Source organism: Diplotaxodon limnothrissa, linkage group LG3 (genome assembly GCF_057381915.1).
Source record: "Diplotaxodon limnothrissa isolate DT_005_m linkage group LG3, D_limnothrissa_male_GT1.1, whole genome shotgun sequence".
NCBI classification, from domain to species: Eukaryota; Metazoa; Chordata; class Actinopteri; order Cichliformes; family Cichlidae; genus Diplotaxodon; species Diplotaxodon limnothrissa.
The window spans coordinates 59,022,399-59,048,174 of record NC_140598.1 but is presented as its reverse complement, the minus strand read 5'-3'; the positions used below and the strand labels follow the sequence as shown (position 1 = coordinate 59,048,174).

Here is a 25,776-nt window from a genome sequence, read left to right as displayed (position 1 = left end):
TTTGTTATGCTCCAGGGTAATGTGGTTGCCAGGTTTGGGTATACATGTTCCCCAGAGGGAACGATCAAAGGAAATCAATATAAAACTGCTCCTATTGATCATTTTAATCATATGAAGAATCTGTTTTATTCTGATGTCAGTAACCCCTCATACAGGTTATGAGGGGCAGTCTTCACAGCGACTGGATCTCAGCCCAGCTGAACACATACGGGAAAGACCTTTTTATACTGATTTTTCTTTATATTTTTCACCTGTCTGTACTTTGCCCTATCTAACAGACACATTTTCTGAAAATAAATAAATTAATTAATTAAAAGAAAATGATAGGAACATTCATTGTTCCATGAAGGTAAACCTTTGTTTTTAATTTCAACTACTCTATGTCTTTCCCACTGGCACCACCCTCAGGACAGGATCTGCAGCTTCACATGTTTGTACACAGTGAGTCATTGATCTGAGGTCAGGTTTAAGGCCATTTTTATTTGACTACATGTTTTTAGGTGCTTGTCGCTTCATTGTCAACTATGTTCAGCTGGGCTTCCTCCAAATGCAGAATAGTTCATACAGAATACAATAGTTTTCTGTTTTATTGTTTTCATCAGTGTAGTTTGGCAACAAAAAAATAACGATAATAAAAACAAATGAATAAATCTGAGTGAACCAGTCTGGATCTGCGTGTACAGGAACAGGAAGATCTGTGGCCGGTGAGTCACCAGATAGACGGAGCCAGTGATTTGCATGAAGGAGACCTCAACTTTCACCTGCTCATTTTCTCGACTTGTACATTTCAGTCGCCCCTCTAACACTGAAAGGACATAAACGGCTGCAAACTGCTATTAATGAGACACCTGTGTGGTATGAGTCAGTTGTTTGGCAGGTGGAGGCAGTTAATGAAGCCCTAACTTTTACATTTCTCTCAATGAGAAGCTTTGCGCCTGGTAGGTCAGACAATCCTTTTCTTTTTTTAAACTTCTGGCTGTACGGGAGGCATTCACATCAGATCATTAATTTTAACACGCCTCGGGTTCTAACACTTTGTTTTGTACCCAGGCTTAATTAAACTCCGGTCAAGTCTGTGACTCAAGCTCTGCTTGACGATGACCTTTTGTTGGTTTCTGTTTTCCTCTTTCGCTTACCTGAATGCCTACTTTGTCTTTATAAGGGATACCATAAAATTTATTTGGCATGTCTACGATACAACGTGATAAGGTGATACTCAAAAACGCTCCACACAAATTAGATTTTTCAGCATGAAAGATGTAAACAAACACTGACAACAATCTTTTTCATCTTAATGTGCCGCCCTCTTTAGATAATGTTTACTCCATTACCTCAGCATCGTGTTTTATTTATTATTTTATGACTATAAATTTATAACTCCCTTTTACGCACAACACGCCAGCTTTTATGGTGTCAGCATCATTTTAAGAGCAAAACTAAACCTCTGATGTCCTTATCTCTTATGGTCTGTTGGGAAATTTCAAATCACGTTAAAGGACAAAAAGTAAAAAGTTGTGTAACTTCTCAATTAGACTAACTTCATAGCGTATATCAAGCAACTATTTATGTATATTTTAAGCAAAACATCAAAGCCTAACTTTTTCCTGGTCATCATAGCTGAGTCTTTGTCTGCTTTGGCACGGAAACAGCCTCTTATCTGCACGCCTCCTGACAATAGCCATCCAGTTACTGTGAAGTCAGCCTTGCACACAAGCAGCACCGCAGACATGAGCCACACAGGTAGGCTACTTTTTCATATTATTTATTAATTAGCCCATTATTACTATTTTATCTTGGATAGTGAAAAATGATTGTGTAGTATGTGATTTTTGTAGTTAATGCTTTTTGATTGATTTTGTTGTCATCACCAGATCAATAATTTCTGTATTTCACTTGTTTTTATATATTTAAATAAACAGGGATTACTTTGGCAGTTTACCTCTATGTGGCTCAGCTCCAGAAAAGTCTAGATAATGTTGTTTCATAAAATACTGAAACCATAACGTTTTTTCTTCATATAGCTGGGGATTTGCTGATTGTCTACGACACTGAGGCAAAGCAATGGGCTACCTACCTACAGTCAGTTTTCACTGGTCCCATCTCAGAGGCTGGGATCTGCTGCTATGACATTGCTGCAGCGACCAGTCCGAAGGGTGATTTCCTGAGGCTCGTCCAGTATACCTGCAAGCTCCTAATCCTTTCCAAGGGCTTGCTGGAGGGTCTTTGCCCGACGAAACGCTTCTTCCTGGGACGCCTGTTGAGTCCTGCGGCTCATGTGGTGGTTCTGCTATGTGGGGTGGAGAGCCTGAACGCCCTGCTAGAGCTGGTGCCTCTGAACGGTGATGAGTGCACGCAGATCTCTAGTGAACAAGACGCCTCTGAGTACCTGTCCACTGTGATGGACACTGTGAGAAAAGGTATGGAATCTTTTTAAAATCACTGACCATATATTGTGTTAGCACCATTGTCTTTAGCCTGGTAGAAGATTATAGGACTTGAGGAATGCTAATATTGGCTAAAGTGCAAAAGAATGGGTAAAAGCAAATCAACCACCTCCTGCAGAGTGGATAATGAGTAAAACTGAACTATTGGTATCTTTTATCATTGCCACCCCATGAGGTCTCTGATCTTATTTCATGAACCAGTCAGGTGTGAAATACCCCGCAACTCTGTCACATCTCATATTTTGAGCTCAACATCATTCCAACTGTTATTCCAGTCTTAACGCTACCTAGTGTTTCTCTAAAAATTATGTTTGAAGTTTAAGGTTTGAATTTGAATTCAAATAGCATGCAAAATATCTCAATGCATGACAGTTAAAAACAAACAGTTAAAAACATGTTTTTTGGCTCAGTGCTGATCTCAGCTTTGAAAACCCGGAACAGCTTTTTCAACCTGCCCTTCCTTTAGGACAAATGTCCTTGCTGTTCCCTTGTAATAAATGCGAGGAGAGACGAGTGCTCGTTATTTGCTAGAATGCCTGAGCAGCTTGGAAACCTGTTTACTCAGTTTTTTTTTTTCATGAGAATTGTGCATTTTGAAGATCCAATATTTGTTAGGAGCAGCTGCAGAGACATCTTTGGTGAAACTGCGTGTATCACTACCATGTCCTCATCTGCCCCGCCAATTATCCTCTGCCTCCTTTCCCGTTTTTTTCCTAATTACACTATTTGTATAAAACCATAAAGTGGAGGAGTGGGCTTCTATTTAAACAGGTGTGGGAGCAGGAGGAACATTTGATGCAAATTCAGACACCACTGATTACTCATTGTGAGCCATGCAAATTCAATAGCACTTACAGCATTGCTTCATTGCAGCGGTACAGAGAAGTGGTTCAGAGCGGGAGCCTATAAACAGTTACACTTTAACCCAGAAGCACCTTCACTATTAATGCAGGATGAAGCTGTTTGTTTGTTGACACGTGCAACAGACATGTGGGTGTTTGATAAGTGCGTACCCCACGTAAAGTAAGCGTACTTCTTTACTGGTTTCTGTACCTACATGCATCAGCGTCAGGCTGTTTCCAATGAAAAAGGAGAGTTTAGATTTTCTATTTCAAACACATGTGAAATCATCAAATTAAAAACTCTATTTACCATGCTAGGTTAGGTAAGTAAACGACAAGAGAACATCATGTAACCATGGCAGCAGGTCTATCAGTTTCTTCTGAGCACACCGATGTTTTGAGCAAAAGGCTAGCATTAGCATGCTAACATGCTCATACAGTATTTTTATCCCAGTATTATACCTGACAAAGTATACATGCAGCTGACCTGATAATTGAAGAACTGTCAACTTCTTTGCCATGAGAAAACCTTTGCAGTATGCTTTAGGTCATAAGCCATTCGGCTGAATCTGAGCAGAGAGCATAACCCTGTACACTTCACAAATCCTGCTACTTTTGTCAGCAGTCACATCATCAGTAAACATCATTGCCTTCATTCCCCTGGCAGCCATACAACCAATGTACAGCCTCTGCCAGTTTTTCCAGGTTTTACATGTTAGGACATGACAGCAAATCAACATCAAGTTCTCACCAGGTCTTAAAATTACACCCCACGATTCAACAGCTTTTAGCACCACCTTTAGCAGCTATATTAACTGTTTGCTGTATGTATTTTTCAGTCTCTCAAGTCATTATAGAGGAATTTCGGCACCCTCTTCTTTAGTTGCTTCAATTCATTGTGGTTTGTGGGCATTTGTTATGCACAGCTCTCTTAAGGACTCAGCATTTCAATCAGATTTAAGTCTGGAGTGTGACTTGGCCCAGCAGATAGATCCTTTTCTTTATCAACTATTCTGCTGCTCTGCTGGGGATCATTATCCTGTTGTGTAGCTCAGTTTCAGCCAGTTTAGCTGCATGACAGATAGCCTCCTATTTAAGTAATATTTTGGTATACAGAGAAGTTCATGGTCAACTCAATGACTTCATGTTGCCCAGATCCCATGGCTACAAAATAAGCCCAAACCATTACCCCTCCACTACTGTGCTTGACAGTTAGCATGAGGTGTTGATACACTTGGTTTTCTCCAAACATGACGCATTATGGATGACGTATTACATGCACATTATGACCAAACACCTCCACGTCAGTCTCATCTGTTCAAAGGACCTTATTCAAGAACTCTTTTGTTTTGTTCAGATGCAACTTTGTAGACCTAAGCATTGCTGCCATGTTCCTTTAGAGACACGAGCCTTTCTCCTAACCACCCCACCAAACAACCACCAAACAAATCACACTTGCTCAGTTTTTTTTTTATAATTGCACTGTCATGACCTTTAACATTTAGCATGCTAACTGAGGCACATAGAATCTGAGATATAGCTCTTGGGTTTATTTACAGTTTCTCTCAGCATTGTCAGCAATTTGCCGCGATGTCCACTAGTCTTCTAGGAAGACTAGAAACTGCCTAAGATGCCAGAGAGGAGATTATCAGAATGAAGTTATGAGGATGGTCTGTGGGAAGCTGGTGGCAAAGCCAATGTAAGCAAGAGCAATAGGCAGATTGTGGGTTGGCTGGTGAGCAGGTTAGTTAGTGGGTTAGTGAGAACCAATGAGTAGGCAAGCTTGGCAGGAGGTTTCTAAAGGCAGCAGATGAGTGTGTTTCCAAGGTGGCAAGGTTTTTAAGAGTCGGGAGCATAATGGTGACAATGTGAACTGCTGCAACCTTCTGCCTTGCTATCTCCAGCACCTGATTATCAAATGTGAAGCAGATCTAGGAACGATGGTTGAAGAAACAAAGAAAAACAGTATGACCAGCAGACCTCATATTGAGAGTTCACATATTGAGAGATCCACTGTGGTGCTGTACAGAGTCAGTATAGGTACATGCTTAGACATTTCCACAAAATCGACTGCAAGAAACTTATCCTAATGCTACAGGAATTCATTCTCTGCTAACCACCAGTGGCTCTATAATGCTGTCGACAACCTTGACAATGTCTTTGACTGTCGGCAAGATATTACAGCTCGGGCCAAAGTGGCAGAACAACCATCTGGGATCTTCCAGTAACTAAAACACATGTTTCAGATAGCTACTGCTATTTGAAAAATGTGTTTTGTAGAAATTCTCAGTGCATAGTTCAGCATGTTATTGAGTGTCTATCTTTTTCAGCCTCAGCAGCAAATATGAACCCCATGACACACAAACCATCAGCATCAGAGCTGAAGGGGGTGCAGATGCAGTTGTCTGGAGCTGACAGCGCCAGATCCAGCATTATGGTGGTTCCTTCCAGAGTTCCCTGTGGGGTGAGAAACTCATCTAGTCATTAGTAAACCTTTTTTTTCACAAAGCACATGTAACGTGTGTACTGTCTGTTTGGTAGAGCTCTATGGAAGTGTTCATTCTTCTAAAAAATGAGGTGGCTGGCTCCGACACTGAAGTTGAGTTTACGGGTAAGAGTCGGACGCTAAGAGTGAAGCCTCTCCGCTGGAATGAAAGGATCCTATGTGTCAGCGCCCCAGGTGAACAAAACAATAAAATACTGTGATGACTGTATGATTAATAAAGCTTTATTCTGTCTTGTGTGAAGCCTCTAAAGTCCTACGAAGTGATCTTCTTTGAATGAGTCATTTATCTTTGTATACAAGGGACTAAATAGTTGAACCAAGATAATAGGCTGTTTGCTAAAGTAACTTCTTGGCACGTGATAACAACTTGGTCACACACAAAAATCTTAGTATCTTCTCTGACCATGCCTGTGTGTTATCTGTGTGTTTTTACTGAAGATTTTCCAGCAGGAAATGTAGGAGTGACTGTCTACAGCGGTGGAGCACCGCTGAATGATGCACAGCTGCAGTACTACAACAACATCGAAGAAATCGCGTGTCTGCTCTCGAGGGTAACAGACCCTGTAGATTTCATGTGTCAGGTAAAGCCATAAATGATATGTGGGTAAAGAATAAAGAATAAATGCCTTATCTGAGTTTTAAAATGGGAAATTCCACTACTTCCCCCAGAAAGGATTAGTGCTGAACTGGGAAATTTTCCTCATTATACATACATCAATGATCTCTGTTGTTTCTATTTCCGCATCCTTTCTTTAGAGTCTGTTTCTAACTATTTTTACAGAGGTGGACAATTAAATTGAGGAACCATTAAAACAAGAAAACATTTGGTTTTTGTACTAAATAATTGTACTAAAGACTGGCTCTTAGCTCACATTATATGTGTGCACAGAAACAGCAGTGGGACTTCAAACATATAACACTTGCAAATATATTTAAATACCTGCAGTCAATCATTAACTTACTCATGTTTAGAGCACTTTTAACTGCTGTTCCAGACTCCCCCTTAACAATAGAAGTAACTCTTCTGAGGTACTGCGCAATGCTACTTAGTGACTCACGATTATGCAACTCACTCATCAAAATTAGTCAATCACTACCTCAGAACACAGCCTAAAAGTACAAAGATGTGGGAAAACATCCATTAGATTGAATCAGCATATTTCTTCTGGTGTTTTATGAACAACCATTCACTATCTCCTTTCTGAAATTAAAGGACAGCAGGTTTCAGCTGTCTTGGAGCCATGAACACTTGATTTGATTAGATCCCTTTTGCTGAAGAGGCACACTCGAGGCACGCCAGCAGAAGAATTTGCCAAGACAATCTCAAACTAAAGGCCCGGACACGCCTCTGATGTGTGTGTGGTTAAAAATCAACCTGGCACTTTTATGGTCTCTCTACTGTAAATTCAGTATAACATCAACAACAGTTCCATTGTACTTTTTTTTAATCCATATGTTTAATTCGTTCATCAAATAAAAACAAAAAAGGCCTCCAGCCTGGTCATTAAGAGAAAAGGCTGCAAGCTTTTCTTTACAGCCATTACTCACTAGACTGTGTTTGCATTTCAGGCTTTTCAGGTGTCCTCTGTGAATACGCTGGATCAGAAACTGGCCTCCATGCTGTTGGAGAACATGCCCACGGGAGGCTTTCAAGGACTGCAGTGTGAAAACGCACCTGAAAGAGGTACAGCTCTCCATGGTGGATTGCTTAGTCTGAACTTTACATTAAAAAGCATCTGCTGAGTAATCGCAAAGACAGAAAAACCCAACCTGGTATATAAAATGTATAAAAACAAAACTCTTGTTTGATTGTCAGAAGATCCACAGTCCAAACCACAGTAGTTACACGATCCCTAATTGTGTGGAAAACATTTTTCCTTCAGACAGAAGCTACAAATCAATACGTCTAACGTGTAGCTGATACAAGCTGCGGCAGGTTATGACAACAGAAAGTGTCAGATCAGGCCATTTATATTAGGTGCCGCATTGCTGCACTATAATGTCTACCTAATTCTCTCTTTCCTGGCCATGTCTTGAAGCAATGACGTGAATTCAACATAATGCACACAGCTGAAATAGGTCCCACTTGCATCAAGCGCAGTATCCACTTTGAAAGGGGAAAAAAAGCCTTCCATTATTACTTGGCTCATTATGTGGCAGATTGATGGCTTCATCAGCCACTGAGATTGATTCTTAACTCTGTTGAAAAGGGCACAGGGAAATGTTGCCATGACAAACAGGTCAATAAGTACCTCCAAGCTGTCTTTCTTTGACGCTCCTGGATGTGTTAGATTACCCACATTGCACTAGATCGCCGTCAAGTTATCACAAGGCAGAGGTATCTGCTGCTATTACGTGATACAGCAGCTCATTTTCAATTTCAGCCTTAATGTAATGGATGGAAATTCCTTTCCAAGACCTAAACTCTCAAACATCCCCCGCAGAGCTCCACCGTGCAGAGGTGCCCTCGCTCCTCCACTTTGCCGCTCGGTACGGCTTCAGAAATGTCTCCAGCCTCCTCCTGCAGTGTCCAGGTGCTGTAAGAACACTCCGCACGGCCAATCGTCACGGACAGACTCCCGTTCAGATTGCCAAGAGTCACGGCCACACAGAGGTTCACGTCATACTGAAAGAGATGCTGGTAACTACGTCCTTATAAGACTTCTTTCACTCTCGCTGTGTGCGTTTCATCTTCTGGGCTCATATTGACTCTTATTCCATGTGGAATTGATCCTTGCAACAAGTTAGATCATGCTTCTGGCTTATTAACCTTCCATAGATGCAAGACATTCATAAGACATTATTAGAAAAATCACAATATCTGATTGCAGCTTTCCGGCTCAGTGATTTCTAATTTTAATAAAAAGCTGTGAATCCATTAATCATTGTTACAGAGCTGCTTGGATGTCATTTTAGGTAAGCTGAATTCCAGTTACTTGCTGACAGTTGAGGAAAATAGCAAGATAGACGTTTGTTCTTGAGATCTAAAAGCCGGGGTAAGCAGTGCAGCACTTAGGAATGCTCTTACTGAAATGAGTACGGCAGCAGGACAATAAGTGACTGGTCCCTTATCAATAATGAAAGGAATGGAGAGAATAGGAAGGATTGAAAGCGAGGAGGGGCGAACACACTCCCTCCTAACTTGCGTCTTTATATCCAGATCATGACTCAGTTAGCACATGGATGGTGGGCTCCCTCCTCCCATCTTCAATATATCTGGCCTGTGAGGTTCCTAATGGAACACCCCCACAGAGATTAGAAAGACGGTGTTTGTTCATGCGTGCACAATGGCTCCCAGCACAGGTCGTCTGCATACATTCAGACAATTAATGCGGCCGCTGATGTTAAAAATGTCCTTGCGTAACAGCTGCCATTTTGTCATGTTAATGCGGAGATCATCTTCCCGCTCAACCTTCCACTTCGCTGAGCAGACGCGCTCGCGCCTGAGCCGCAGGTTAGCCTCTCACGCGCTAATTAGAGGTAATCCATATTTAATAGATTCCTTGCGTGCACCTACCTCACTTTACTTGATAAACCTGTAGGATCACAATGTTCTTTCCGATACTAATTTCATTAGGCCGTGAGGACATTATTTATATATATATTTAAAAACAAAACAAAACCAAAAAACAAAGCAAAAACACACATCACGCACCCAGTGTTACAGAAAGGTCAGCGGGTCCTTTTTTTCCAGTGTGTAATGCAAATATTACACAACATTGCACATCTGCTGTCAGTGAACCTCAAAAGCTTTTCAGTGTATTCATTTTAGCCGGAGCGGTATATCTTTGGTACACTGTTGTGAGGTAGTCGAACATCAATTTTGAGCAAGGTTTGATTGCTCATGATACCCACAAGCTTCTTAAGTGAGGTTACCAAATCTTCCTACCTAAAGCTCTAAATAAAAGTGTTATTTTGTATCAGTAAGGATAAGTATGTTTTCCACAAATGTCCACAGAGGTGCACTCATTCTTATGAAAACAAATAGTGTTTCAGAGAGAGACACCTCAAAACCTGAATAGAAACATCAACATTTATGTATATATAGCGCCAAATCACAACAAGCCCTTTGTATAGTAAAGGTAAAGACCCCACAATAATACAGAGAAAATCCCAGCAATCAAAAAACAACAACCTTTGAGCAAGCACTTGGTAACAGCGGAAAGGAAAAACTCAATTTTAACAGGAAGTTGAACAGAACCAGGATTAGTTAAGGGCAGCACTGCGGGCGAGGGGAAGGAGACAGGACGTTCAACAGCATGTATTTTATCCTCTCTTCCTTCTCTCATCCCAAGCAGTCACAGCAGATGGCCCCGCCCCTCCCTGAGCCTGGCTCTGCTGGAGGTTTCTTCCTGTTAAAAGGGAGTTTTTCCTTTCCGCTGTCGCCAAAGTGCTTGCTCATAGGGGGTCATATGATTGTTGGGTTTTTCTCCATATGTATTATTATATATAGGTCTACCTTACAATATAAAGTGCCTTGAGGCAACTGTTTTTGTGACTTGGCGCTGTATAAATAAAACTGAATTGAAAAACACAAAAATCCCCACAAAAGGAATAAAAATAAAATCAGCTTAAGAGAAGATGATGAGCTTTGGGCTTATTCAGGTAACTTCAGGGCTAACTGTGTGTTTTCATATTGTTAACCTCTTAAGAGATTGCAGACATCACCTGCTCCAGAACAGGTTATGTTCCAGAGATCCTTATCCGTTTGTGACTGGTCAGATGTCACCCCCTTTTTATGTGAACACACTCATAGCTAGATCGATAAATTCTGGGTTATCTTATCAAGCAGATAACCAGCTTCATGTGACAGCACAAACTAAATACACTCTGTGGGGAAGAGGAATGAAGCACAGATATACCAAACAAAAGAACAACAACATAGAAAATATACTTCAAAATAAAAGAGGAGGTAAGAGACACAGACAGGGAGGCACAGAAGACAAAGAAAAAAGAAACAGAGGAAAAAATAAAAGCTACGGCAGCCAATCAGACAAATTACAATCAGGTTGTTTCAGACATACTTAATGCTCAGTCAGAAAATGTCAATTTCCCCTCATCTTTCCTTATGATGTCGAAAACATTTTTGCTTTATTAATGCCTCGGCCTAACCTATAGAAAGCCCTGGCACTCCAACAGCTGTTGCAAATGTATTTATCCCCCTGGCAACGCTGCTAATTGAGAGTGAGTGCATAGTGAGCGAAGTTCGATCAGAGCGGTCTAGCGGGTGCTCGCTGTGAGTGTACAATAAGTCGTTGGAGCGGAACTGACAGAGGAGCGGTCGAGTCATACGGAGGTCTATCAAAGAGGAGTCTATAGCTACAACCTAACAGACATCAGATACAGCACACAGACGAAAGTGTTATTTCTTGGCAGTTTTTATTGGAGGGTATTCATCTCGACAGCTAAAAACAACACATACTGTGCTTGCATGTGGCCTGGAGGAGAAATTATGAGAGCCATGATTGTGTTGTGGGTTTTGTTCCTTTTTTTTTGTCCTCGGTTCATTAAATCATCTGCAGTGTTTCCCCCCACCACCTCCAATTAATCAACCCATGATGCATCAGTGATTTGGGCGTCAGCGTAGCAGCACTCTGTCAATAAATCCTAGATGGATTGGCCCCCTGCTTCATAGACGGGCCGAATCACTCACAGGGCCTGCGTTAGATCCACTAGTCTGCCCCGGCACCACACTTCTTTGTTAATTAGCTGTGAACTGCTCCAGAGGGGAAAGCTGAATTATTCAGGGAGAGCATAACTAGAATACAAATATAGAAAATGCTCCGCTGGTATCAACAATGTTTATGTCCTCAGACTGCAATGTGCTCACTCAATTACTTACACAAGCCAGCATATTCCTTATTTAATATTTCAGAACTGGGTCACAAATCTGGCTGAGTGTCACTTGGCATTTCGATGGACTCTGTGCTCATGCTGCAAGATTTCACTGTGTGCGCTTTGAGTGCAGAGCACAACTCGATAAATACAAATCAGCTAGCAACTTCACCACCCGAAGGCTACAAAGAACGTTTTATGTGTTGTTCGTGTATCCACCTATTCAAATTCACAAAATCCAAATTAGGTGACGTCCTAGACTCTGGTCGTGAGATTTGTTATATCAGCTGACCATATTTTGCATAAGGTGTTTGGTTTATTAGTAACTGCACGGTAATATGCGTCAGCTCCAGAGATTTGCTTAACATTTGCATATTCCTCAAGTAAAACGCTGTTTTACCACTCATTACCAGACTATATGTTGCATATCCATTGCACTTCACCAAGCACTTATTCCTCCGGACTAGCATAGCTGGTTTAGAAACACTTGAAATATATCAGCTACTGGATGGAGCTCCATCAAAAGCTTTTGCAGATATTAACAGGTTGAAGAAGCCTGAATTTAGCAATCCCCTGAATTCGTACATCGTTCAGTCAGCTTGACAAAGTTTCTAGTGAAACAGATTAGGTTGATGTTGTTTTATCTCACAGTCCTACATGATGAATCTCTCGACTTTGTTTCTAATTAGCAAATGTTGGCATGACGATGTTATTCAGCATAGTATGGTAAATATTGATAGAGACATATATGCGTAGATATGGCAGTGGCTATCCATTGAAGCACCTCTGCACTCTAATTTCTAATGCACGTCTGTGGAAACACAGATCTCTACACAGTGAAATCACAACTAGATTCAAACTTACTCAAACTGTATTTATGATATGGGGTATACTTGGTTAAAGTAATGTGGTTTGGTGGTTATCACTCTTGCCTCACAGCAAGAACGTCCTGAGTTTGAATCCACCATGTGGCCTAGGTCTTTCTGTGTGGAGTTTGCACGTTCTCCGTGTGTCTGTGTGGGTTCTCTCCGGGTACTCTGGCTTCCTCCCGAAGTCCAAAAACATGAAGTTAGTGGGGTTAGGTTAATTGGGCTTCCACCTGTTGGGCTGGTGATTCTAAATTGCCCATAGCTGTGAGCGTGAATCGCCACAACCCTGAATTGGGTAAGTAGAAGAAAATAGATGAATGGATGAGTTTTTGTACAATAACGCTTATGTTACAGTCGACTTATGTTGGTAGTAACATAAAAGTTCTAAAGTGTTAATGTTGTATAATGTTTTCAGTGAATATTACAACTCTAGTCAAGCTTTTACTTTGCATAGTCTCTTCTTCTCACTGCTCCTTAGTCCACATGCCTTCTAACTAACAGAAAACGAGTTCATCTGAACACCCACGTGCAGCTTTACACATTTCTTTAGCGGCGTTTCAGGTATACACTGAGATGCTAACTGTATGCCGTGCGAGTGCCATGGAAATCAATGAACAAATAATTAATAGTCTCATTCAGGACAAAGTAACACATATGATGAGCCATTAGAAAATGTCACTATCAGTATCTGTCTGATACGCACTTTCGCTAACATAAGCTAGTGCTAGCTTAATTTAGTTTTGGGGCAGTCACTTAGCATCAAGTCACCTTTAAAGAAGGATAAATTATTGATATATCAAAGTAGGCATTTTCTTTACAGTAAAATGCTGGTTTAAAAAAAAACCTTCTCCCTCTGGAACATTATTCCCAGTTGTTTGTTATTTAATATAAGAATAGGTCAACTATGGTAAACATGTAACCGACATCTTAGCATTGCCACTGACAGCAGATTGATGTAAGCACAACTGATTTATGCTTGCTGTGTTAGCCTTCAATAATACATGTTTGGCTTTGTGTGAAAAGAAAAGTGCGAAGTTAACACATTCCTGAGCAAAATTAGCTTTACAGAAGTGTGAAGTATTTATTCGCCAGCTCAACTAGCTGTTCTATGCCAAAAAAAACCAACAAGTTGGACAGATTTTTAACTGCACAGCACTTGTGTGATGTTCAGCTTTACACTTTGCAATCTGCCACACATCAAACACTCCCATGCTGACACCAGTGTGCAAAAAGATAGCGAGCACGCTAAAGTTGAGAGCCGAGCGAAGAGCAAGCTTGTGAATTGGCCATTTCAGCCGTTAAAGGCAGATTTACGGCCCTTATCCCATGTTAGATGTATACTGTCTGGACTGCGGCAGTTCATATTGAATTTGTCTGGAATGAATGGGGCTTCTGCAGTTTCAGGCATCTTTAAAATGATTTAGAATTTGTGGTTAGTAAACAAATACCCCTCCTCGGTCCAGAACTACCCCTGAAAATACCACACTGTGCTTCGGCACAGCATCTGACTATTAAAATTCAATGATCGAGTGGTGGTAATTAACCCGTCCCTTCCACCTGTTGGGCTTGTTATGAACCTCTACTGTTAAGTAATGCATTCATGGCAGCCAATGTGTAATTTGCAGTACTCGGAACAGTGCAATATTCTAATTGAGTCATGATTTGCTGTGTTGCTTGGGAACGGCACACGCAGCAGGGCGGGTTATATGGTGGATGTTTTGATCCAAATGAGCTGTATCTCATGCATTCTGCAGATTTACATTGCTGCATTCACAATGTATCCTCGTAAAGCGGCAGCGGGGTCAGCTGTAATCAGTAGATATTATTGCATATTCACTCTTTCGATGGAAAAGCTACAATGCAGTAAAAGCTGTTTTTATTTAAAAATGTAGTGGTACTGTCTGTTTTTTTTCTGTTAGCCATATCAGAATGTGCATCTCTATCAGAAGTTGAAATATGGCAGCAAATCATTATCTGTTTCTCATCCTAATTATAGATGCGGTCTGATATGGAGCAAAGGGGTCTTGAATTGCTCACTAACTGATATGTTTAGACTGAAAAGGGAAGATAGTCTGATTTCATAATTACCCTGATCATACCCCTGTCTGTCCCTCAGCGTGCTATTAGCGAAGAGGCCTAGTCTGCTGCAGCTTTTGTTGTCAGAGAGAAAACGGGTTTCTGTTAGCCAGCAGGCGGGGTAACAAGCACACCTCTGTAATTCACATTATGGCTCCCTGAAATTGCTTTTCCACAAGTCCTAACAGATGCAGTGAGAAAGCTCGATTAATAATCTGGACGTTTGTCACAGCTGACATGAAATGCTGAATATCAAATCAGTGCACGGAAGAAGATATCAGCCTGTGGTGGTGTGTGGAGAGTCATCTGTGCTCTGAGCTTTCAATTTCTAAGCCTAAGAACGCAGGTGAGAAAAAGAGCCGGCGGGCAAAGTAGGGAGAGCGAGCTAAGGAGTAATCCACATTTTGCTGCACTGTATCACAATGCAAGACAAATATCCTTTAAAGTGGCCTCCTGGACGGGCGCAAGAAATGCATCTCTGTGTTCTGTTGTTGTTGCAGAATATGTCTGGCTCAGGCGGGGACAATGACGATACCAGCGTGTACGAAATGATGTGCAGTGCAGGTGAGTGAGCAACTGATGGGAAGTGGAGGGAGGGCAGAAGGCAAGCCAGTAATGGAATTGTTTTATGCCCCCCGGCATATGATTACACTGTGTTTCCTTTCATTTCGTTTCCCCTCAATGATGGGGACATCGTGTAGCATTGCTTCTGATCAGCTGTGAAATGACAAGTGGCCAAAAAAACAAAACAAAAACGGCATGTGCAGCATCCATTATGATTCTGAGGCTTTAGTGCAGTAAACACTCTGTGTGTCAGGGAATCTTTCCATCACAGACACACAGAAACTGCAACAGGTGGAGGAAAAAGAGGGGGAGGATGAAGATCTCTACGCACCGCTGGGGGTGAATGGTGAATACGACACCATCCTGAATTCAGCTAAAGCAAAAGCAGTGGTCATTGCCAACCGCCCACCAGCACCCACACCCCGGCCTGAAGGCACCCAGTTGATGGACAGCAAAACCCCTTACATCACTCAAGGTAACTTGAGACTCTTTTCTTGCATCACTCATTCAGACAGATACAATAGTGATGATTATGATTCTGAGTTATGCAGGATGGGGGGAGGAAGGGCCTGGAATGTGCATCGCCACCATCAGCAGAGCGCTGCAGAGCGCTGAATAGAGAAAAGAGAGCTTGCTTTGTGATGCAGTTTGTTTTGATTTCAGAAACCGCAAGAACATAGTCGCTCCCCGTCACAAAACAAACACGAGCGAGTCTGGAGAAAGACCCATTTGCCTGCCTTGAGAGCCCGCAGTCCCTAACTGTTCAATTACAGCTGTGTGAATATTTCATGAAGATGAAACATCCAAAAGTGACTGGTATTATCAAGGCTTATAAATCATTAAAACAGCTGTGGCTTCTCTTTTTTCCGTCTCGCAAATGCAAAAATGAACACGCGGGGCCGCAATTAATTATTACCGCAGACAATATTACGCCCGCCTCTCGCATTCACGTGCATTCAAATAGACGAAACTAATTAGAGCGGCTCAGTAAATAGCTCCCCTTTTTTTTTCTTTAGTGAGCTTGCTTGTATCTACTGAGCCGACCCCGTTCCCGGTGGGATTTACGAAGCAAAACAAGGAATTGAGTGCACCACTGAGTTCTCTGCACCCCAACCATCCTCTCAGTAATAGAGAGGGAACTACCGGGCTGCCATCTGCAACCAATCTTGGCCAGATCAAGGCCAAGTCAGCCAGAATAAGTCATTACACATGTTTTCCATCGTCCTTGTCCCCAGAGCGCACAAGAGAAAGGAGAGGGATTTTGAGGTTTCCATCTATTGAGACAGAGGAGCTTCAAACCACACAAGGATCACATTTTGCCCCTAACTCCCACCACCGCAGTCAAAGATGTGAGGGCAGAGATGAGGCTCGGTGGAGGATTAGGCGACGAGCCAGTTATTGGAGAACACGGCACAAGTGGAAACACTGAGGAGTCTTCTTTTTGTTAGCAGCGACATCTCGGGCTCAGTGAGACTGAAAACGTGAATGAAATTCAATCCCATGGGCAGGCAGTTCTGCATATGCAACATACATGGACACGCCGAGGCCGAATGAAGCCACAAAGCCGGGCTTGTATTATGAGCGAGGCAGGAAAGAGAGGTCGTGTTTGAGCGTGAAGTGGAAAAGAGGAGATGCTGTCACAGAGGACGGAGTCAGAGGCTGGGATTATCTTCCAGGGTGTGGATGCTGAATTTGAAATCCAGCGTTGGTCACACGGCCGCAGCTCCCCCGCCTCTGACAGCTAAAACAGTGCAGTCTTTCATTCAGAGCGCTGACAGGAAACCAAAAGCATCATTCAGAGTGTCTAACTCAATTCAGAGCTCAACTGTGTCTCTTTGCAAAGAGCCAAGATCCTGCATTTTTTATTTTGAGATTTTTAAACATATATTCAGATGTCACTACGTTTGTCATTTCTGAAACAGTGCTGGATGGTTTTTTTTAAACTAAGCTACGAACAAGCCACAAGCAGGGTGCTTTGAAATACGATCATGGCTCCATCGTGTGGCAGGACAGTTAAAATGCAGGCACAAATTAGAAAAAATTTAAGATTCAGATCTGGTTTTCATCATTCTAGTAGTATTATCTAATAAGATAATTAGTGGAAAATTACAGAGATATTTACCACATTATTAGCACAATGTTACATAAAACTGTTGTGCATCAACAGTGTTCCAGAGGAAGAAAACACCAGGCGATGGAGATCTGTACTCACTTCCCTCTAAACAAGGTAGGTGTTGAGTAATATATAGTAATAAGAGCAATAAGTAACATGTGATCAATGTGTACAATAGTCATTTAGTACAATATTTAAGGTACGTGGACTTTACTTGAATATTTGTAACTTATATAACATCACTAGGAAACCAGTGCTAACCAGTCGTATGTGATCATTTACAAAAAGCAGCGCTAATCCTGTTTCATCATATACAATTTGCCCTTCAGTTGGTATCATTTAAATGCATACACACTTTATTAGGTACGCCCTGTCAGTACTGGGCTGGACTCTTAAATTGGTTGCACTAATGAACAGTTGAACAAGCGGACCAACAAAGTGGCTTCTGGGATATGTGTGTATAAACTGGACCAGAGGTCGGCAACCTTCAACATCAAAAGAGCCTCTTTAGCCGCAACACAGTCAGATGGATAACAGATGTAATCTTTTTTCCTATTGTTTCGTATAGTTTGCAATATTTTTTCGTTCAAAGCTCACATGAGCCACAGCTGAAGGGCGCGCGAGCCAGGTTGCGGACCCCTGAACTAGAGCTAGAACTCCATGAACTACTGCTGCATGAAGACATTCTTCCGATAGCGTTCCCTTATTTCTGCCTGTGTGCTGCTTTAAATAAGCTTTGACCACTGAGATATCCAAACATCTGCATCTTTCAAACTCCATGCCCTCAGTGATGCAGACTTCCTGCTAAAAATCTGCAGTCTCCAGACCCATGCTGAGATAATCCTGAAGATATATCAGAGTTTTATTCTCAGGCTTGACTAAGCAGTCGCCTGCATACTAATGCAAGTAGCTTTGATATGTTTTGCCGCTTTACTCTTTGCTTTGTTTGGGACAGACAGTCGCAGTTCATTAACTTTGAAACAAACAAGCCCTGCAGCTAGAATAAGCAGTTAATGCTTTTTTTCATGCTTGTGATGTCTTTAAACAGTTGCTTGTATTTCCCTCTTTGGCTACGACTGATATCATCACTTAAGATTAGATGTGCCAATCATTTTTTTAATAAATACTTTCCTCTAATTTTTTGTTGTAATTTTTTGTCTATTAAAATTACCTGCTGGATGATATAAGTTAATGGAGACGCTATGAAATAATTTGTAGTGTTCTGTTAAGCAGATTAATATTCCAGTAATCAGCATGGGGAAGGCAGTAATTAAAGCAGCAGTGTAATGGGTACACACGCAGTAAAAAAGGCAATAAAATGATTTAAGCAAAGCCACATGCCAAGAAGTTTAAAAAAAAGGATGAACTGCAATGGTGAGCACCTACAGAGAGATGAAGCCATTTGTCTGCCTCGCTGTTCCATTAGTGACACTGAATGACACGTCCACAGATCATCACACTCGCCACGAAAATTACTTACAATCTCGGTGACTCACAGACATCACAGATGTGCCGAGCGAACTCACATTACCCGACTATGGATACCAGCTGCTTTGGTATTATACTCGGGCTTTTCTTCCTTCTATCTTCTCCCAACTAGAAATCAGCTATTTAATTTATGGGTGGATATTTTAGGACTTACATTATGATTATTTTATAATCTACAGCAGTAAACATGTTGAAACGTTCCTGCTTATTGTTTTTATGGGCTTGTCGTTTACAGCAGCACGCGGGCGAGAAGGCAGTGTCTCTACCACCTACGACACCTTTGTGCCAAACCAGATAGACGGGCTTCAGCAGCTCATTGAGTTCCAGCAGCAGGTGAAGGCAGGCTCGCTTACTGTGGACGAGGCTCTCGAGCTCTTCAGCGACTGGCAGCACGTTCAGAAAGACTTGGATGCCAAGCAGCAGGTAGGATCGCTGCACGCTCTGACCGAACTCACATGAAGGGATCTGAAAGAAGCAAGCAGGTCCACACACGATACAATACAAATACTGAATAATCAGGCAAGTGTGGTATGCATCTGGGGAACCATGTGTCACAATAAAGAAAACAGTCCCTCGGGTTTTAAAGATCTCTGTAGGCCAGAAAAAAGAAAGAAGTGAAGAATCGCTGATTCAAAATAGGGTTTCTGTTATGAATTGTACAGGAAGCCAGAGGGGCCAAAAATATGACAAACTCACATTTGAAGGGAAGGGTTTCTTATTTTCAGCAGCATGTAAATTTTGACATGGTACTGTTTTCTAGTATTGTTACGCACCACAAAGTAGCAGAAATGATGTTTACAATATCTGGCTGTCGTTTTTTTCCTGTAGCTACTCTATTTCGTCAACACCTGCAACTCGAGGAGCCTCTACGCACACATTCTTCAAACACCAAACTGCACATATCACATGACCTGGGTGGTTTCAGCTGTTGTGCCTTAAAAAATAAGTCTGTCAAATCTAGAGCTTTCGGCAAGCTACCCTGCATCAGCGTCTTATGTTGTTAACCAAGAAGGCAATGATAGAGAGAGGGAGAGCAGTTTTTAATAGCTCCGCAGTCCAGTTTTGAGGGGTATTTTTATCTAGTATTTTTTTAGCATTCTTTATAAATTCATAAATAATAATGTGAAACTTGTGCAATCAAAATACTGTAACAGCTATAGTGAAGGATTTGAAGCACAACACAAGTTACTTGCTGTTAAGTTCCAGATAGGGGAATGATGGGAAGGTGTATCTGTTCGTTATCAGGTAGCTGTGCAACACTAGGACACCAGGGTAGGAAAGGAATGTAGTTTTCCACCAACAAGGTGATTCCCAAAGAGGTTTTAGCCGTAAACTTGGCATGCCTTGGCTTGATGTGCCATCCATCCATAAAAAACTTCAAAAAACTGGAGAAGTGGGGGGAAAAGAAGAAGTGACAGGCCTACAAAAAAAAACTATCTACAGAAAGTGAGCAGTACAGAAAGTTAAGTCCTTAAGAAATAGAAAAATATAATCCACCAAAGACCTAACACAGGACATGAGATGCATCTGGACCTTCCATCTAATGGTTTCAGTGGAAGGATAGCTGTCAAGAAGTTTTATTTAGGGAAGGGAAACAGGAAGAGACTGTATGCCAATTTGGACGTAAAATCAGTGGCAAGACGTCTTATAGAGTAATGAATCCAAACTGTGAGAGTCTACAGCCATCTGTAAAACAGGGTGGAGGCTCTGTCATGGTTTTGGTCTGCATTTCAGCCAGTGGTGTTGTAGATCTTGTCAAAATTGGTGGAATTATGAACAAAGAAAAGTACCATCAGATTTTGATCCACCATACAATTCAACCTGAAAAGTGTTTGATTGAAAAGGGCTTAATTTTTTAGCATGACAGTGATCCCAAACACCCTGATAATAAAGTAAAAGCATAACTGGGTAAAGGAAAACACAAATAATGGAACATAATCAGTCATGTATTGGCCTCCCCAGAATCCAGACCTCAACATTACTGAAGCAGTGTGGGATCATCTTGACAGAGAACAGAACAAAAGGCAGAAAACATCCAAAGAAGAGCTTTGAATGTCCTTCAAGAAGCCTGGAGAACTATTCCTGATGACTACTTCACCCTTATGCGTTTGTGTTTTGACTTTTTGCTGCCATGATGCCAGGTCTCTCTTGGAAATTAGATTTGAATCTCAATGAGATTTTTACCTGGATAAAAAAAGGATTATTGACAAGACAGCTTGCCTCAGAGCGTTGTGTGTGTGCAGGAAAATAAAGGTGGTCATGCCAAATACTCACTTTCGAGCTCGTTAGAATTGCACAAACTCCTTATACACTTTCCAGTTATGTTTTCAGGTTTTTGAATAAATTGCTGCAAAATATAAAGACATGAAGGGTGGTTTGAGACTTTCGCACAGTACTGTAAATTTCATCAGGACTGCAGTTAATTTACAATGAAGTGTTCGGGCTCAATCTGCCTTAACAAACCTTTTTCACCTAATACTTTCTGGCACGTCAGAGTAGGAAATAATAAAACAGATGATGCGCTAATTCCATGTACCTGCTTTTATTTCAGGGTCCTGGTTTTGTTGGCTCACCGTCTCATTTTTGAGACACATTTTTAATGTTATTAGTAACACCTGTGCTTTTCCTGTTGAGGCAAGTTATAAGGTCTGGTCTACGGTGCGCTGCTGTGCGTTACACAGACAGGTTATGAGGTTGTAAAACAGCGGTAGACGCCTTTGTAGAAGCTAAAGGAATTTGTTTCCCGCCTAACACTGAAGTCAAGTCACAATACCTGCAAAATGTAAGACTCGAGGAGAAGAATGAGTAGAGCAACAGAGATCACACTGTATCAAAGTCCGACTAAAGAGTCACCAGTTCTGCTACACAAATTTTCAATATTTGATATAAGGAGCTTTCACCTGGGCATTTCAGCACTGACTCTTACTACTTTTCACATCTTATAACAGACTTAGTGATAAATGATCAAGGTAGCACCTTAACATCAACATCATCAACAGTTAAAAGTATATTGCTCTCTGAAATGCAGCGCAGTACAGAGAGCAGATTTATTGGTCTGCGGACTAATATCGTCAGTAAAACTACCTCCACCCTTTTGTTCTGCTCTGTTGTTGCATACTTGGACTATATTTGCAGTATGTTTTCCACTGGACCTCCACGAAAGCACCGAAAGATTTATGATGAGTCTGTGAAACGCGCTCTTTTCTTTGTCTTAGCCAGTGTAAACATAACACGGATCCATCATGGAAATCTCAGAATGTATAAAGACCTGGATGCCTTCTGTACAGTCAGTCTAATACTGAAGCACTGATCTTTGTCTCTACAGCAGAAGCTGAGCCATCTGAGAGCCACTATCATAAACAACAGAGAGGCAGACGACAGCGTCTATGGTAAATATTCACATTCTATGTGGGCTAAACTGTGCTGTCATCGCAGAGACTTTTTGGTTTTCTTTAAAATATTAAGTATATGGAATAAATAACCCCGGTACAAATGAGTGTATTAAACTGTATACTGTAAATGGATTAAAAAGTCTTCTCTCCCTACAGATAAAATCAACATCGTTCATCACACGGCAAGTAAGTCTTTAAAAACTTATCTCAGCGCGCGCAGAGGAAATCTGTGTTTGCATGCCTTTGTAGTTTCTCGAGCTCCAGTCGCAGTGCTGGGAAATTAATCCTCCGGGAAGTGTTATTAAATCAAATCCCCAGTGCCTTGTGTTTTGATCTAGTGAGTTTCACCAGCGCTAAATGAGAGTCCTTTATTTTCTTTTACCGAATGATTCTCTGTTCAGCAGTGCATATTGGATAATTTCTCCCCCAGGTGTTGCGGTGAATGGAAGTCAAAGAGGAAACCAACCAGCAGAGTCTGATTTTTACAGCAAGCCGCTTAAAGCACAGCAGGTACGTTTACCTCACTTGCAGTAGGACAGTTTGGCTCAGCTGCATTAATATATCATTTAATCACATCTGTTGATTATTCTGCTTGAAACAAAAAAAATACTGTACACTGACGTCCCAGTAAGCAAATATAATAATGCAGCAATTCACCAAATTCTTTTGCAGACGGCTTTTTTCCGAAAATCCGAAAAACGGTGAATGCAAGTCCTATATCGATTGTGAGTATGAAATCCACTTCTTTGATTATTTAAGCCAGAATCATATTTTCTGTTTGGCTCCAAAGACACTATTAATATTCTGTTCAATTATGACTTTTAGCTGCTGTGATCTGTTGTAATACATAAACACGTTTGTTTCTTTGTTTTCTCTTTCAGAGAAATAAGAAGTAAAAAGGATGTTACACAGTCCACATCCAGCTTAACCCTCCTCTTATAGGATAACTTGTATCAGTGCATTAGTTTGAATAATTATATGTAATATACAATACAATGAAAGGTTTTTAGCATCATATAGTTTTGCTTTGTGAAAACTTAGATGTTAGTATTCCTGTAATTTTGTAGATTAAACTGCTTCTAACAGTTTTTTTGTTACTGAATTTGCAGCAATTCGCTCACAATTGTAAATGTTTAAACTAAACCACAATTTTAATAATTAGTGAGGAAATTATGTGTTTCTCATTTTTATGAGCTTCTTCTCTAGAGAAAGGCAGCGCTCACGCCAGCAAGTCTCGGCCTGTAAAACCTCCAAATGTTTCCCTCTAGAGGGCGTCATATCTCTAGATATGGCTATCGCACCCACAGTCTGAAGACATCTGTAAGTACAGATGCACCTGTGACCTCCTATTGACTGGGTGGCAAGCTTTGGAAAAATGTATCCATACATGTTGATGTATGTAATCAGAAGATGAGCACATCAATTAATTACGTCTTGCTGTGGCTGCAAACACGAAGCATGTGTTCGATCTTCGCGTCAGCCAAGAAATGTCAATATGAATCTGAAGGAAAGAAAATGAAAGCTGTAAGCCGGCTTACTGCGAAGAGCAGAAATATTAGTCATGTTAGGGTAAAAGAAGGCTTGATGTTGCCGGGAAAATCATTTTGTTTAGCTGCCACAATGCAGCCATCTCTGTGTTTTACAAATTTAATAAATACCCTCTTAGAACGGCGCTTATTTACGGTACATAGTTGTCAAAAATCTAAATTTGCTGTGATTTACACACCCATTCAGGAACTGGCACATATGAGCACACTCTTTCTCACACTCACAGACACCAGTTTGTTGGTATAGCCCTGCCTGTGCTTGAATGAATGAATAAGAGCTGCATGGGGAATTCAGTGAATGCATGGCTAAATCCAAGCTCAGTCTTGAAACCCAGGCAGAGGCTGAGCTGTGTGCCAACAAAGCAGCTGGGTACACGCCGGGCACATTTTTCTGTTCAATCATGCTCTTTGTGAATAATATGTATTAATGCCGTCTCTACTTAGACCTGCCAGTTAGCCTTTGGAGATGATCCGGCTTCGGGACCCCATGGCATTCGAGGCATATGTTTGCCTGTCACCTGCTGCGTTTATTTCAGTCCGTGCATCGGGCACGGCCATCGAGATAGGCCTCAAATCATTGTGTATGCAAATTTCTGAGCGCCACCACATGGAATAATTCCCTAGTCAGAGAGACAAGGAGATAGGGAACTTCAGTGTCATGCGTTGCCCACACAAAGCATGCTTCTGTATGTGGGCAGCAATACATCAAACACACGATCAAAGACTGACAAACCCTGTACTCTGCATCCACTTTGAAAAAAGAAATTCTTGTGATGTTTCTGAAACATAAATCTACACACACACTTCCTACATTGATCGTATATGTTATTTAACTGACCGAAATGACACTTTCTGTATTTCTCTATTCTGTAACTTTGTTTCTTTTTGGTCACAAAAGTGGTCACACTTCATACAATTGTGAGTTGGAGGTTTGTTTGTTTTTTACCAAATGTGTATTTTACTATAAACATTTGAAATCTCTAAAACATTTAATTGCATAAATGTATATGTATGAACATGACTTCCAAAGATCTATACTACTGTGCTGTGCAAATTTTAGTAAAAGTATAGACATTTAAACAATAAATCCACAATACATGTAAAATGGCCTCCAAAGTTTTTGCTAGTACATTGTCTACTTTTTGCAGAAGTTTTTGGGAATTTCCATAAATAGTAAAATTCAATGCATTGTTTAAAAAAAATCCATAAATATACAATAAAAATCTAATTACATTTCAAATAGTACTAAATAGTAATGCACTTTATTTTGTTTTTTTTAGGATATATTTTCAAGCACTCTATGTATAAATCATAGACTAGGCTAAATAAAAGATACTATAGCATCGCACATTGCTTTGTAAAGTCTGATTTAAAAACTCAAATTTAACACAATGGCAAACTTGCCAGAAGTGACCATGTTTAGAAAAGATGGTGTAAAGTTTTCCACTAATGCTAGCAAGTTTGGCTAGCAAGGCTAAGTAGCTCAGTAAAATACTAGAGCTCCACTTACCAAAAATAGAGTATGGACTTTTTGAATGGGCCGTGCCACATGGCAAACCATGCTATTTGTTAGCTAACTCCATTAAAAAAGGTCCAGAAGGCACCAGCACCACAAAAACTGTAAAGAGGTCCAGTTCAGTAACTAGCAGAGTAATTAGCAAACAGTTAGCAGCTTCCACTTGCTATATAATGCCTAACAGTAAGCCTAAATTTAATTATTAACTATAAAAAGAAATCACCTAGCTGTCATTAAGAGGAAAATTAAAAACAGAGATTAAAACTCTTTTTTTCACCTGTGAATATCTTTACTGCCATAAAGTCAGGAGGCTATGGGTGAGAGGAACATTTTGGCTCGTTCTAAGGAAAATATCCCGCTTTGTAGTTGCTCCATGCTCCATGACTGAGTTGCTAATTGTCTGCCTCCCAGTTGCTGCTGGGCCTTTTGCATATCTGAGCATTTTTTCAAAAGAGCTAAAACAGTAAACTGAGCACAACACCACAGAGTTTAGTGACATTCAAATGCCCCATGCAAATTGTCTGCTCAAATAGGTGGGCAGGAAGTTGTAGAACCTGGTTCTTCCGGACGTTTCTTCATGTTGA

General features: G+C 41.0%; 1 protein-coding gene across 1 annotated transcript; it reads left to right on the top strand.

The window, feature by feature from the left end:
• Window positions 1-1,727: 1,727 nt before the first annotated feature.
• On the top strand, window positions 1,728-22,834 carry LOC146636688 (B-cell scaffold protein with ankyrin repeats-like). Its single transcript, XM_085349663.1, has 15 exons — window positions 1,728-1,740; window positions 2,022-2,417; window positions 5,617-5,750; window positions 5,828-5,966; window positions 6,231-6,373; window positions 7,362-7,476; window positions 8,237-8,433; window positions 15,073-15,136; window positions 15,390-15,611; window positions 17,304-17,363; window positions 18,973-19,160; window positions 22,063-22,126; window positions 22,286-22,315; window positions 22,560-22,639; window positions 22,802-22,834. The coding sequence occupies exons 1-15, from the start codon at window positions 1,728-1,730 to the stop codon at window positions 22,832-22,834; spliced, it is 1,878 nt and encodes a 625-aa protein (XP_085205789.1).
• The last annotated feature ends 2,942 nt before the right edge of the window (window positions 22,835-25,776 follow it).